Source organism: Bufo bufo, chromosome 2, assembly GCF_905171765.1.
Source record: "Bufo bufo chromosome 2, aBufBuf1.1, whole genome shotgun sequence".
Classification (NCBI taxonomy): domain Eukaryota; kingdom Metazoa; phylum Chordata; class Amphibia; order Anura; family Bufonidae; genus Bufo; species Bufo bufo.
The window spans coordinates 288,606,578-288,622,697 of NC_053390.1; the positions used below are offsets into that span (position 1 = coordinate 288,606,578).

Here is a 16,120-nt window from a genome sequence, read left to right on the forward strand (position 1 = left end):
TGTATTTTTGATATTTCCCACTCTTTTGGGATGTACCCTAATTAAAAAATAAATAAATAAAAAATTTAAAACCAAAAACCAGTGTCGGCTACCTCGTCCTCCTCCACCGCCGCTTCCACCTACACTGCTACGTCCAACGCCTCCTCAACCTCCTAGTCCATATGGACCTCCACCTCATACATCAAGATTCTTTTTTGGTAGGGGCAGAAAAGAACATTAAAAGTTGATAGAGCAGATATCCAATTGGATCGTGGACATCACAGGGACGTGTGACATGGTGGAGCAGTATGCATGTGCACAAGCCTACACATACTGACTGATGGGTCTGCCCCCTTCAACTTCTGGGTGTCCAAATTGGGCATATGGCCTGAGCTTGCCATTTACGCCTTGGAGGAGCTGGCCTGCCCTGCAGCCAGTGTATTGTCTGAACGTTTGTTTAGCACGGCTGGAGGGGGTTATCACAGGTTATATTTCCCAATGTTTTCGGGTGTACCCTAATTAAAAAAATAAAACCAAAAAGCAGTGTAGGCTACCTCCTCATCCTCCACCGCCGCTTCCACCTACACCGCCACATCCACCTCCTCCTCCATATGGACCTCGTCCTCCAAGATCAAGATTATTATTTTTTTATTTTTACGTATTTTATGTATTTCCCTATCCATATTTGTTTGCAGAGCACTGGCCATGCTCATAACCACATTTTGCTGCTATTTGCAGCCCTCTAGCTCTTTCCATGACTTTTTTAGAGCCATTTTAGTGCTCAAAGTTGGGGCCCCATTGACTTCAATGGGGTTCGGGGTCAAGTTCGGGTCCAGAACTCAAACTTTTTTGTGAAGTTCGGCCGAACCCGTCGAACCCGAACATTCAGGTGTCCTCTCAACTCTACTCTAAACTCATTCCGTTATGCATTCTTTCATGGAATTGCTTTATGCTCTGTGATAACGGAATCCATAACGCAATTCACATTATACCGCAACCCGAACCGAAAACGAATTTCAAAATATGAAATTCGCTCATCCCTAATTGATAGTACAAAACCTGTACTATTGCATAGAACTGCATTCTCAATTCTGCTGACTTTAGAGCAGAAATCTTCTAGTATCCCATGCTAGTTCATTGCACAGAGATTACTTCAGTCTAGGAGGTAAGACCTCTTCAGCAGACACTGTACAGAATTTCTGATAGGTAAAAACAGTCCACTGCTTTACAAGAGTCAGCTAAACTGTTTTTCAGTTTCCAGTGTCTATCAGCAGAATTATAAATTCTGCTCTGTATGATAATACAAGCTGTAGCTCAGGATCAGTGAAATGCCGTAAGTGAAAGCAATGTATACAAAATTATTCAACTAAGAATTAAAGCACTTCTACAAAAATGTTTATTCTGTAGTCCATTAGAAAGCTACATTATGTAAATTGTATTAAATTGTGAATTATCCAATCCCTCAACTGTTTCATTTGTCCAACTTATGTGTGGACAGGAAATCAGTTTCTCTATTCATTCTTGTCTGTGAAGGTTCTCATTTATGCAGGTCATGGTATATCTGTAAAGAATAAATCAAGGCAACTGGACTTACTGTAGATTTCTTGAAAACGTTTCACTCGTTCTTCCAATGAGCTTTCGCTCAGAATTGAGAAAGCTTGTTGCAAGAACGAGTAAAACGTTTTCAAGAAATCTACAGTAAGTCCAGTTGCCTTGATTTATTCTTTACAGGTCTATTCATTCTTGTAGGAGCCTACCTGACTTCCTCTCCACACATAAGTTGCTGTGTCACTAATAAGAAGATTACCTTCACTACAATTCACATCATGTACCTTTCTAAAGGGCCGGAGAATAATTTTTTAGGAGCGTTTCTTTAAAGGGGTCTGGGCACGGCTAAGCCCCATTGAAGTGAATGGGGCTTAGCTGTGCCCAGGCCAATGATAGTAGTTGAGATGTCACTGGGCCTGTGGACAACTGCAAGAGGGCCACGGTGTCACTGCCAGCGCTGCTGCCTTTTCAAGCAGCTGATCGGCGGGGGTCCAAGGTGTCAGACCACCGCCGATCAGATGCTGATGATCTATCCAGAGGACCACTATAGACCACTATATGACTTGTATAATGCATATTATAGCAGTTGTCTTCTTTGAATCCTGTAACTCTAATTCTCAGTTGTCTCTGAGCTAGTGGGTAGAGACTAGCTGCTCCCCATAGACTACACATGGAGACAGGAGATTCTGTTTCCTAACTCTATCTCACTCATAGGCACCATATAGGACATTATAGCAAAGTCTATGTCTATCTCTCTCTTATGCCTGCTTGTTTTTCTCTGCAGTTCTTCCCTTCTGCATAAGGCCTCATGCACACGACCGTTGTGTGCATCCCAGTCCGTTGTTCCATTTTCCGTGATTTTCTGCGGACCCATTGACTTTCAATGGGTCCGTTGAAAACTCGGAAAATGCACCGTTGTTCATCCGCGTCCGTGATCCGTGTTTCCTGTCCGTCCAAAAAATATGACCTGTCCTATTTTTTTGACGGACAACGGTTCACGGACACATTCAAGTAAATGGGTCCGTGAAAAAAGACGGATGCACACAAGATTGTCATCCGCGTCCATGATCCGTGTCCGTAGGCTACTTTCACACAGACGGATCCGCAGATCCGTCTGCATAAAAGCTTTTTCAGATCTGAGTTTTAACTTCGTGAAAACTCAGATCCGACAGTATATTCTAACACAGAGGTGTTCCCATAGTGATGGGGACGCTTCAAGTTACAATATACTACGAACTGTGTACATGACTGCCCCCTGCTGCCTGGCAGCACCCTATCTCTTACAGGGGGCTGTGATCCGCACAATTAACCCCTCAGGTGCCGCACCTATGGGGTTAATTGTGCGTATCATAGCCCCCTGTAAGAGATTAGAATATACTGTCGGATCTGAGTTTTCACGATATAACTCAAATCCGATGGTATATTTTAACATAGAGGCGTTCCCATGGTGATGGGGACGCTTCAAGTTAAAATATACCATCGGATTGGAGAAAACTCTGATCCGATGGTATAATGGTATAATAGGGACTCCTGACTTTACATTGAAAGTCAATGGGGGACGGATCCGTTTGCAATTGCACCATATTGTGTCAACGTCAAACGGATCCGTCCCCATTGACTTGCATTGTAAGTTAGGACAGATCCGTTTGGCTATGCACGGCCAGGCGGACACCAAAACGACTTTTTCCTTCATGGCCGTGGATCCTCCAAAAATCAAGGAAGACCCACGAAAGAAAAACAGACACAGATCACGGAACTACGGAACCCGTTTTTGCGGACCGAAAAAAAAAACGGTCGTGTGCATGAGGCCTAAACTGCATAGACTGTAATCTGATCCTTCAGTGAGCAAGCAGCCTGTCTTGGTTTCGCAAGTCTGATTTCTTACATATTTCAGAGAGAAACAGTTTAGGAAAGGGAGAAGAGCTGATAACTGGAGAACAAGGCATTTTTATGTAATAAGATATATCACAAAGTTTCTTTTTTTTTCAGGGGATGGCCAGGTTGATTTTGAAGAGTTTGTTACATTACTGGGGCCAAAAATCACAACTTCTGGGATACCGGACAAGTTTCGTGGTGCTGACTTTGACACTGTGTTTTGGAAGGTATTTTGCACAAAATTTTTACTAATCTATGCTTCTGGAGCTAACATACCAACCACTGATGCATATTAACAATCATGTAACAAAGAATGGTTACAAATTTTATTGTACTTTATTGTCTCCAGCCAAATGCCATTGTCCCCTCATTAGTGTCTGTCTTGCATTTCCACTAACCTACTCTTCTAGCATATGTGAGGTATGTAGATATATTTGCAATCTACTAAACAAAGCACTCATGGGTGCAACAAGCAATGCATGAGTCCCATAGCAAAACTTGTAATGGGTCCCACTCCACCATGACCACCGTGACCAAGTTCAGAACATGAAACACATGTAATTATGATGGTATCCCTGATGCACAGGGATAATGCACACTGTGATGACATAGTACAGGGATAATCTACTAGTTGATGTAACAGCACAGACATTATACAAACAGTGATGTCATAGTGCAGGGGTAATGAAGAATATAATATCATAGCACCCGAATAATGCACACAGAAAGGTCACCATGTCACCAGCAGGCATTATAATGTCCCACTGTTAGGATAATGTCATAGCACAGGAATAATGCAAAAAATAATGCTGCAGTGAATGGGAACCCTCCGACTCCATAATAAAACAGGACTGGACCAACTTTACATTATTCATAGTCATCTCTAACTGCACCCTATAGCTCAGTAGAAATGGGCCCCTTTGGTTGTTGGGCCCCACAGCCACTGCTATGTTTGCTGTAGCTGTATGGATCCACACAAAGCCTCCTATAGGATAGCTTGTTTTATCTATGTGCCTTTGTTTGTATGACAGGATTCTTGTTGGTAAATTAGCCCCACCACTGGACATGCAGGAATGCCCGAAACCCACCTAGGAACACTTTATACCCAGGACAGCCCAAATTTGCTAGGGGTGTCGCTAAAACCGTACATTGGCATGAATTAGGGTGAGCTAGAATAATTTCATGCAATTGTGCTGCTGAACAAGTAACATAGCAGCCAAGTATTGTTATTTGAGCTCCTCTAATTCATGTTTTTCTTATGTGCGTTCTTGAAAAAAGTTGAGTGATTCTTCACTCACCTTCAATAAATCATTGTATACTTGGACCTCTGGTCAGGAGGTGCCCAAATTCATTCACATTTCATGTTCATACAAGTGATTTGTTCTGGGACAAGTGCTTTCATACAGATCCCAAAACATTTAGATGTCTTCCATGAATGCTTTTTCTGTTTCCATGTACATTATTTCTGGTGGTGGTATATTGAGGTAATTTACCAATCTATACAAAATTGTGTAGCAAGGTTTGGAAGAAATTATGGGGCACATTTATTAAGACCGGCGTTTTAGACGCTGGTCTTAATATGCCCCTGTGCTGGTGGTGGATCGCCAAAGTTATAAGGAGGCGCTGGCTGTCACGGAATCTCCCGCGACAGGTGGCAGGAGATCAGTGAGACTGGCAACACGTGGTTTGATCTGACATGTTTTCTGTTTGGATCAAATGACATCTGTGTTGTTTCTGGTGCTTGCCACACCTTCTTTCCCCAGGTGTGGCTATTATGGTCATTTAACCTCTATTTATTATTGTTTCTCCTACTATGCTATACGGTTTATAGCTTCAGTTTGAGTTGTGGGTAGCTGGTGTGTGGATCTCGGCTGAGTTCCTGAAGTTAAGTGTTTTCTTTCCCTTTTGTATTTTGTTTGGGTTATTTTGTGTGTTGCATTTCCCTGTCATTTGTATTAAGGCCTGAGGGAAATTCCTGTTTATCCTTCTTTTTGAAGGAACAGGTTGTCTCAGTCCTGACATTAGTACTAGGGTCCTTTAGGGTGAATTAGGACATTAGGTTTTCCTATGTATGAACTGAACTACCTCTGGGGTCTGTTCATACTGGTAGTTAGTCAGGACTTTGATTAGGGTTTTACTAGGAGGTATCCATCTCCTTTCCCTAGTTTCCAGGCCTTATTCCCTCACTCCTTTCCCTCCTATGTTTGGTGTGGTGTTTCCCTCCCACACCCGAACGTGACACTGGCCTCTACATAACTTTGGCGTATCCAACACCAATTCTAAATGTTCTCCTCTCATTTGTTCTTCACACAATCATCTACAAGATTTCTCACGTGCTCTGGAACTCGCCACCCCAGCACATCAGACTCTCCACCAGCATCCAGATCCTCAAAAGTAACCTGAAAACCCACCTCTTCAGGAAAGCGTACCACCTACAATAAGCAGGCTGCTACCATACAACTAGATGAGCAGCTTTTACCCTCACCTTACTGTGTCTTTCCCCATTCCGTTGTAGATTGTAAACTCTTGCGGTAATAATAATAATGTACCACTCACCATCATGTAATTGAGTGCATCTCAAACTGTGAGGTACAGTAAGGCACATCTCAGTGGTTGCTGAGGCACAGCAGGAGGGGGAATTGTGACATTACTGATCATATACTGCAGCAGTCTCTGATTTAGCAGTATGTTAGACTTCCTTAGTGCTCACTTTAATATTATACTGGGTTCATCCACTGGTGAAGCTTAGGCATCACTAAGCTCTAGACAGTGGAGCTCTAGTAGAAAAAGTTAAAGGTGCCTCATGTTAAAAGACAATCAATATGCCACTGACTACCAGGTGCAACATTCCGGATTTTGAATTAACCGTTAGGGACAAAATGTAGAAACTAGTTAAATCTACTGTATGATAAAACACAAAATGATGAGTACATACAAATAGCAAGAGAAGCATCACCATGTGCCAGTTAACATTACGTTTTTTGCTACTGAGTTTGGCGTGTTTTTCCACATGGAATCTGTGCCAAAAAATATCTCCAACAGCCCCCCTTCATTTCAGTGGGGAGAGCACTTGATTTTTTTTCCCATCAGTTTTGCCCTAATGCATTCTGAATGGAAAAGGATCCGCTCAGAATGCATCAGTTTGCCTCCGTTCCATCTTCATTGCGCTTTGGAGGCGGACATCAAAACGCTGCTTGCAGCGTTTTGGTGTCCGTCTGACGAAACTGAGCCAAACAGATCCGTTCTGACACACAATGTAAGTCAATAAGGACGAATCCGTTTTCTATGACACAATCTGGCACAAAAGAAAACAAATCCATCCTCCATTAACTTTCAATGGTGCTCAAGACGGATCCGTTTTGGCTATGTTAAAGATAATACAAACGGATCCGTTCTGAACGTATGCAGACGGTTGTATTATCTGAACGGATCCGTCTGTGCAGATCCATGACAGATCCGCACCAAACGCGAGTGTGAAAGTAGCCTAAGAAGAATGCTGTGAGAGGAGTTGTTGAGCAGGAGAGGTAAGTTACTTTATTTATTTTAAGGTCTGATCTGAGTGTTGATACTGGGGGCATGACATGGAGGTCTAATGGGGGTCTGATCTGAGGTTTGATATAGGGGGTTTTGACATGGAGTCCTGATCTGAGGTCTTATGTGGGGTCTGATCTGAGGTCTGATATAGGGGTCTCACATGGAGGTCTGATCTGAGGTCTGATATGGGGGTCAGACATGGAGGTCTAAAGGGCGTCTGATCTGAAGTCTGATATGGGGGGTCTATTATGAAGGTTTTGTTTTCTCATTTAAGTTCAGTCCGATGGCGGCTCTTATTAAAAAAAAGTTGTGAGGACCCACTGGGAGTCGCTGAAGCAGGACGAGAGCTTGGAGAGTATAAGGGATATTCTCCCATTAATTGCGTTTAGAAAATGTCATACTCTGAAGGACAGGTTAGTTCGTAGTCGCTTCACTGTACGTGGGACGACTACGTGGCTAGACAGCCTTCAGCCTAAGGGTAATAGACGCTGTGGAAACTGTTCGTTCTATGCATTTAACCCCCAGTGGGTGTTTGTGGTGTATGTAATATCTTGTATATGCAGGAGATTCTATATTGGGAAAACCATCCGCAGTATGTTTGAGAGGTTCCGTGAACATCAAAATACCTTAAATACTGGCAGAGGGGTCCCCCGTCTTATACAACATGTGAATGAGGCCCACGGTGGAGTTCATAGAGTTCTGAGGTTTGCAGGAGTGGAGGTAGTGCCACCTCCACCACAAGGGGGCGACAGAGAGAGGGAACTACTGAGGAGAGAAGGAAGGTGGATACTCTGTTCCGGAGCGACGGGACCCCTGGGACTTAATGAAAAATTGGACATGGGAGTGTTTTTGTAGATTGTCTTTCTGTGTTGGTCTTAGATATCAGGTTGGCGTTCTTTTGTGTAAAGGGTCTGTGGATATATGTGGTGCACTCCGGTCTTTACTGTTAGTAACCTCCCAGTATAGGGAGTGACGACCTCACCTGTGGGCGGGTTGAGCACCAGGTGTTTTATTAAGACCTGCATTGCACTCACATACTGACTGAGGCCAGAGGAAGCGCATACAAGCGCGAAACGGCTGTTGCCGATTTTTTACATTTGCATTCTATGTTGTCTGTCCCGCTGACCCAGCTTTTAATAATGGAAGAATAAAGAAAGTTTTTTTACATCCGAAGGTGAGTGCCGCAAGTTCCTTTTTCTTGTGCACTGGATTCTTGAAGATATTGCCTGTCAATGCAGAGCACCATTAGATGTTTAATATATATGCTTTGGTTTGCATTTCAGCTATCAATAGAAGACTGTCAAGACATTCACGTAGTGCCACTCAAGCTTTTTCTACGGTCTGATTTTTAACATGAAGGTCTGATGGGGGTCTCATCTGAGGCTTGATATAGGGGTCTGAACTGAGGATCTGATATGGGGGTTTGATTTGAGGATCTGATATGGGGTTCTGAATTGAGGTCTGATATGGGGATCTGATTTGAGGATCTGATATGGGGGTTTGATCTGAAGATCTGATATGGAGGTCTGACCTGAGGATCTAATATGGGGGTCTGATCTGAAAGGTGAGGGGGTATTTATTGTACTGGCGCAAAATATAAGGTACTATTTTTTGGAGATGTTATGTTTAAAATATTAGTGTCAGGAACACTATTTGCTGGGCACAGTCATTTTTTAGGACACTGTGTGCCAAAAATTATTGAAGGGGCACTTTTTGTGTGGTACTAGTATTTTCAGGGGGATTATCTGTTTCTGTAGTATTGGGGAGCACAGAGACCTCAGTATTGGGGTGTTGAGAAGGTGGGGAGGATGATAGAAAAGTAGGAAACTAAGATGTCTATTTGTCAAACTCTGCAGAGAAAAGAGATGACTGAAAGAAATCTCAATGGCAGTCTGGTCCGAATGAAGAAAATGAGGAAAGAGAACATCTACATCAGAGGAGATGTCTCTGGATGTAAGAGGTACGTGGCACTGTATTACCCTGTATGTTTTGTAGCGCTGTATGTAATGTTTTCCAAGTATGTCTTTAACACTGAGGGAAGGGGGCCCAAGCTGAATTCTTGCACCAGGGCCCATGAACCTTTAGCTACACCCTGGCATGCACCATAATATATTTCCCGCCACAAAGCTTCTTTCTTAAGATATATAGCTCGTTTCTACACTGCCAGAGAAGTCCAACAGTGTAGAGGAGGAAGTGAACTAAAGCCAGTAAAGGCCAGCAGACCAGTAGCAGTACAGGGAGCCTTTACATGTTTTCTTTTCAAGTGTTACAGAGTGAAGCACAACAGCAGCAGGCCACAACCCTGAGGAAGGCCTCCTTCATCCCTGCATCAGCCAGTGTTGTATGCTTAGTGCTCAGATGTGTCTTTCAAAAGCCCTGCTGCACTAGCAGTAAGCCCTGCGATCTAGATGAAGTCCTTACCTTTTCCTTCCCCTAATTGCGGACACGGCCATGTTGTTTTAGCGCCACCTGAGCAGAGCTTAAGCATGCTTTCATCGTTGCAGTCTTCAGGATATGGAATGTGATTGGAGAGAACATGTTAAGCTCCTGTCTACTAGACAGGAGATGGAGAAATTTGGGGGAAGGCTAGAAAGTGCCTATAAACAAGAGTTACACTCCCTTAAGGCCTCATGCACACGACCGTTGTGTGCATCCGTGGCCGTTGTGCCGTTTTCCGTTTTTTTTCGCGGACCCATTGACTTTCAATGGGTCCGTGGAAAAATCGGAAAATGCACCATTTGGCAGCCGCATCCGTGAGCCGTGTTTCCTGGCCGTGAAAAAAATATGACCTGTCCTATTTTTTTCACGGCCAACGGTTCACGGACCCATTCAAGTCAATGGGTCCGTGAAAGAACACGGATGCACACAAGATTGCCATCCGTGTCCGTGATCCGTGGCCGTAGGTTAGTTTTTATACAGACGGATCCGAAGATCCGTCTGCATAAAAGCTTTTTCAGAGATGAGTTTTCACTTCGTGAAAACTCAAATCCGACAGTATATTCTAACACAGAGGCGTTCCCATGGTGATGGGGACGCTTCAGGTTAGAATATACTAACAGAACTGTGTACATGACTGCCCCCTGCTGCCTGGCAGGTGCTGCCAGGCAGCAGGGGGCAGCCCCCCCCCCTGTAGTTAACACATTGGTGGCCGGCCCCCCCCCTCCCCTGTAGTTAACTCATTGGTGGCCAGTGTGGCCCCTCCCCTCCCCTGTAGTTAACTCGTTGGTGGGCAGTGGGCCCCCCCCCCTCCCTTCCCATGTAGTTAACTCGTTGGTGGCCAGTGGACCTTCTCCCCTCCCTCCCCCTCCTAATTAAAATCTCCCCCCTATCATTGGTGGCAGCGGAGTGTACCGATCGGAGTCCCAGTTTAATCGCTGGGGCTCCGATCGGTAACCATGGCAACCAGGACGCTACTGCAGTCCCGGTTGCCATGGTTACTTAGCAATTTGTAGAACCATGATACTTACCTGCGAGCTGCGATCTCTGCGTCCGGGCGGGAGCTCCTCCTACTGGTAAGTGACAGGTCTGTGCGGGAGCTCCTCCTACTGGTAAGTGACAGTGGATCCTCCAAAAATCAAGGAAGACCCACGGACGAAAAAATGGTCACGGATCACGGCAAAACGGGACCCGTTTTTGCGGACCGCAAAAAAATACGGTCGTGTGCATGAGGCCTAAAGCTGACATATTGACCTTGGATAACAGAGCCTAGGAAGTTACTGCTGGTCAGGCACTTTTGCCTACTACGGTAGAAGATGTATCTATAAAATGCAACATGCATGAGCAGCATATTGTACCATCATTTAAATGATGATGCCGAAAACAGAAGCAGGTGGAACAACGTTACAACTAGAGGCCTCTCTGGAATGACCAATAAAACTGACCTGGTCGCTGTGTTTCCGGGCCTATTTAGTACCATCTTGGACTGACCTCTTAGTTAGGATCTGGAGGTTGACTCTTGGTCTTATTAATCATGATACCAATAGGCCTAGGGATGTTATTTGCCGACTGCATTTCTATATTTTAAAAGGGGAAATCATGCATAAAATTAGAAACATGAACTCTATAGACCCTGATGGAGCCTACCTAACATTCCTACAGGATTTGTTTTCTTCTACCCTGATGCAATGTTGTGCTGTTCAACCTCTGCTAGACATCTTAAGAGAAGGAGAGATCCCATATTCATGGGGATTTATTTTTCAGCTTGTGGTCCGTAAAAATGGGAAGCACCATGAATTAAGGGACCAAGACCCGATTTACAGTATGCTTTGGGACTGGCTTAAGTTGCTTTGCCAGATTCCACCATTTTAACAGTGTCAATCGATCATGAAATCTGGAATTTCCATAGCTGCTAGCAAATCAAGAAGATCCAGGGCTCCTTCAGGAGCTCTTGAGTGACTGGTTGGTGATGGTTGCTATGAAAAAGTGACACATTTTTTTTCCAACTAGGATTTGCAAAGTGACTAGATTACACATTCACATCTCTGGTGAACATTTCCAGCAGGCTGTTCCAGTAGAGAACAACCTGTCGGAGTCCACTCGATCCAGCATTGCCAGATTCAACAGTTCACCGCAGGATGCCTATTGACTATAATGGGATCAGGCGGTGATCTGGCTGCTTTCTGGAATAAATTACAGGTTTTAATTTAGCCAGACAAAAACCATTACATGCAGCGGTTTTTGATCTCGCCGACAGCTGGCATTTGTGCCAGATCAGGCAGCCGTAACATCTTAACAGAGATGTGAACGTGGCCTTAGTTTTTTTTGTTCTTAGGATTTCCTGCCATTTATATGAGTAAGTGTACTTAAGGGCTTTGATTTATGGGTGCTAGTTATCACCGTTTTCGGTATGACTACTATTTTTACCTTCTTTTCTTTATCTAGTTTTCTCTTTTTATTTTCATAGCTCCAACATAATAGTTCCCTTTTTGGGTCCTGTACCCTTTTCTCTTTTTAACTAAAGTAGCTAGGTACTTTTTATCTATGATTTTCTCTCATTACTATATGTTATAGATTTGAGGGTTTATTATTTTTGGATAATAATTGAAGCAGTGTGACAAGCTTATTGCTTTACTGTAGAAAGCTCTTTCCTGCTTCGGGTCATTGCCTGTCGGCATTGTGCTGTTTTGCTATTTTAGATAAGCTTTGCTGTGTAGGTTAGTTTGTGTGGAGTTGTTGACTGAGAGTTCACAGCTTTTTCTTTTACATTTTTCTGCTCTCTCCCCTTTCTTTTTCTTTGATACTGTTTACAACTGTTTCTTTCCTTCTTTTTAACCTTTACTCCATCTTCTTCTGTCTCCTTTCATACTTTCTTCCCTTTTTATTGATCCCTGATTCCCAAAAGTGGCAGGACCTTCTATAAAATTGGTTCCTTGAATGTTTGAGGGTTTAATGTACATAAAAGGCTCAGATTGGTTACTATGTACACATAGAGAGAGTAAACATTATGGAGGAGATTTATCAAAACTGGTGTAAAGGAAAACTGGCCTAGTTGCCCACAACAACTAATCAGATTTCACCTTTCTTTTTTAAGAACTCCTTTGGAAAATGAAAGGTGGACTCTGATTGGTTGCTGTGGGCAACTAAGCAACTAAGCCAGTTTTCGTTTACACCAGTTTAGATAAATCCCACCCCCCTATGTTGTTGCAGCAAACATATATGAAAGCCATCCATTTCCAAGTGATACGTACCAAGTACTATAATTATTGGCTACCTAGAACTAACCCTGAATCTGAATCCAAGGGAGTGTCAGTTGCTTTGCATCCTCATTTCCTGTTCGCGCCCCCAACTTCCGGTCCGCGGCTCCGCCAAAAAATAGAACATGTCCTATTCTTGTACGCAGCTGTGGACAAGAATAGGCATTTCTATTGGGGTGCCGGCCCAGTGTTTTGCGGATCCACAAAGCACTGCGGACGTGTGAATGGACCCTTAAGGGGTGTCTCCTGCTCCCTAGCTGTGAGATGGCCAATTGCTGCGGAGAGCGTCACAACGGGAGAAGGTTAGCTTTTTTTTTCTCCCTGGCTGTGACGCTCTTTCTGTGATTGGCCAGAGAATTTTTTATTTAATTTTTTAAGATCTTGGTTCATTCTAAGATATATACAGTTGGTAATAATTATTTACCGAATGTTGATCGAGGTAAGACCTTAAAAGATATTTTATTGAAGGTGGACTTTTTTGTTGAAGGGGTATTTTTGGTGAGAGGGCATTTTAACTTGGTGAGGAGTCCTTCCCTGGCAGCCTGGACATGTTCTTTATATTCCAATATGCTTTGACTTGTTACCCAACTGCAATTTTAGGATATAGCTATTTGTCAGATCACTTACCTTTGTACAAGGCTTTGTGTCTGCTGGGACTAAAGTCAAGGGAATAGACATGTATCCTGAATGAAGTCTTTTTAAAAGACTTATGGGGTCATTTATTAAGACCAAAATTTTAGACGCCGGTCTTAATACCCCTGCGCTGGCCCTTGATGTGCCTAAGTTATATAGAGGTGCTGGCCTTTACATAACTTAGGCGCATCCACCACCGGCCTAAATCTAGATTTAGATCATTTTCTACGCCTAAAACAGGTGTAGAAAATGATAAATGAGTTGGGGCATCTACGTTTCATAAGCCATGTTCCCTTGTTAGGAAAATGTCCTGTGCTGTCCATACAGAGGTCTTGTCCGTAAAGTGGCTGCTAATGGCCCAGACACATCAGTCTTCAATATTCAAACACACTGCACTTGCACTAAACCTCCAACAGTGAAGTACAGATGGCAGATACAGTGTATTTGAATGGAGGAGACATCACATGGAAGCAATTTGCACATGACCCTCCATCAGCAGCCATTTTATGGACAAGATCTCTGTGTGGACAGAACAAACGACTTGGAAAACAAGAGGGAACACCATATAAAATATAGAGTAAGTACCATAGAATAATCTCACTTACACATTGGTTAACAGTAACAAGTAAGTGGCCATCCCCTTTAAATTTGCATAGCTGGAAAGAGATCATAAGGAGACTTCTGTCTCCCAGACTTTGACTGACCTCATGCTGCGCTGTGAAAAGCTCAAAGACATTATTAATCAGTAGACTCATTAGCAGATGGAAAAGTTGCACTTATACAAATCCTCGAACAAGTGTGGAAATGCTTAAAGAGGACCTTTCACCTGGAAAAACATTGTGAACTAAGTATCCTGACATGTAGAGCGGCACCCAGGGATCTCACTGCACTTACTATTATCCCTGGGTGCCGTTCCGTTCTCCCGTTATGTCCTCCGGTATGTTCAGGGACTTGGTTATAGTAGGAGGAGACTGCCCTTGTTCTGCTGGGCGTCTCCTTCTCCTAGGCTGTAGCGCTGGCCAATCGCAGCGCACAGCTCACAGCCTGGGAGGTTTTTTTCTCCCAGGCTGTGAGCTGTGCGCTGCGATTGGCCAGCGCTACAGCCTAGGAGGAGGAGACGCCCACAGAACAAGGGCAGTCTCCGCCTACTATAACTTACTGAGCGAAGATACCGGAGGGCATAACGGGAGAACGGAGCAGCGCCCAGGGATAATAGTAAGTGCAGTGAGATCCCTGGGCGCCGCTGTATATGTCAGGATACTTAGTTCACAATGTTTTTCCAGGTGAAAGGTCCTCTTTAAGCTAGATTGCTGCATCCATAGAACTCTCCTAGACATATAGCTTTTCCTAGGAACTCTGAGGGTGCTGAGGTTCATAAACCCTGACAGATAGCCAAATCTTTCAAAATCACCCATTTCCCTAATAAATAACGACATTAAGTTATACTCCATATTACTCACTAGGGCCTCATGCACACAATTGTATGTATTTCGCTGTCCACAAAATATAGATGATGTCTGTGTGATGTCCACGTTGCATCCATTCTTTTTGTGGACCCATTGACTTAGGTCTGTGGTCCACATTTTGCAGCCAAATATAGGGCATGTTTTATCTTTTTGCAGAAAGGACATAAAAATGTGGAAAGCACATGGATAGCTGGTTCCTATGTGTCTCCTGATAATGCACACTGAGAAAGTGTTTGATAGTTTACATTGGAGGGGTTTGGGTGCATCTCTTCACCAACTTGGTCTGGGTCTGCTTTTTATAGATCGTGTCATAGCCTTATATTCTGTACGTATGGCAGGGGTTAGAGTTATTAGTATTCTTTCAAAGTCATTTGCTATCAGAAATGGTACCCGGCAGGGCATTCTGTTGTCCCTACTATTATATGTAATTTTATGGAATATCTGGCGGTGGCGCTGCACAATAATTCAGATGTATCGGGAGTGGAGGTTGGGCATTCCTGACATAAATTGACCCTTTTTGTGAATGATGTGTTTTTTTTATGTCTCTTCCCCTGTTACATCTTTCCCTTCCATCTTAAGAGAGTTTAAAAGTTTCAGGTATCTCAACAATTTCAAAGTCACTTTGACAAAAACTTGGGCCTTATTTTTTTTGTCGGATCAGGAGGTTAGTTCTCTGACAGTTTTGCATTCAGGTGGCAGGCGGTTAGGGTATCTTGGAGTGCAGATACCAACTCAGTTACACCAACTTTTATGGTGAATAGATTGATCTCTTGGTTTGGACGTACAAAGATTTTTATATTTAGTCTAAAACCATTCCACTTTGATCTACAGCACTCTCTTACTAAATTTATTTGGTGTACAAGTTGGCATAGGCTCGAGAAGACAGTATTGACTAAGGGTCCATTCACATGTCCTCAAAATGTGTCCGCATCCAATTGTGGACCCCAAAACAGTTGCGGACGTGTGAATGGACCCTTAGTCTGAGTTGATTGGCAGGACTGGGCTACCTGACTTTCAGATTTATCAAAAGGCAGCTGTTCTTGCACGGTTGCTTGATAAATCACATAACCGAGTCAAGAAGCTTTGGATGGAATTGGAGATAGCTTTTTCTACGGCTGATTTGATGTTTACTCCATGGATTGCCTTTAACAAATGATGGTCAGTGGCAGCAAACCTATCTTTGACTTGTTGGTCTTTGATAAATTACCTCTCCCCTCTTGTGCAAAAAGTGCCAAAAAATCCAAGGTGACAAGAAAAAAGCACCAGAGCTTATTCTGGCATTTTTTACAGGTAGAAAAATGCCAGACCCAAATTCATATGGAACCCTAACCATTGTATTTGTATATGTTGTTTGAAGCTACAGCTAAATAATCTACTTTAAAGCATCACATA

At 43.4% G+C, this 16,120-nt stretch overlaps 1 protein-coding gene across 1 annotated transcript in view; it reads left to right on the forward strand.

Annotated features, from left to right (window-relative positions):
- CABP7 (calcium binding protein 7) overlaps positions 1 to 16,120 on the forward strand; it is a 106,742-nt gene that overhangs the window by 73,070 nt on the left and 17,552 nt on the right. The window contains exon 3 of the mRNA XM_040420272.1: positions 3,517 to 3,629. Within this exon, the coding sequence (XP_040276206.1) occupies positions 3,517 to 3,629 (113 nt within the window). The remainder of the gene's footprint in view (positions 1 to 3,516; positions 3,630 to 16,120) is intronic.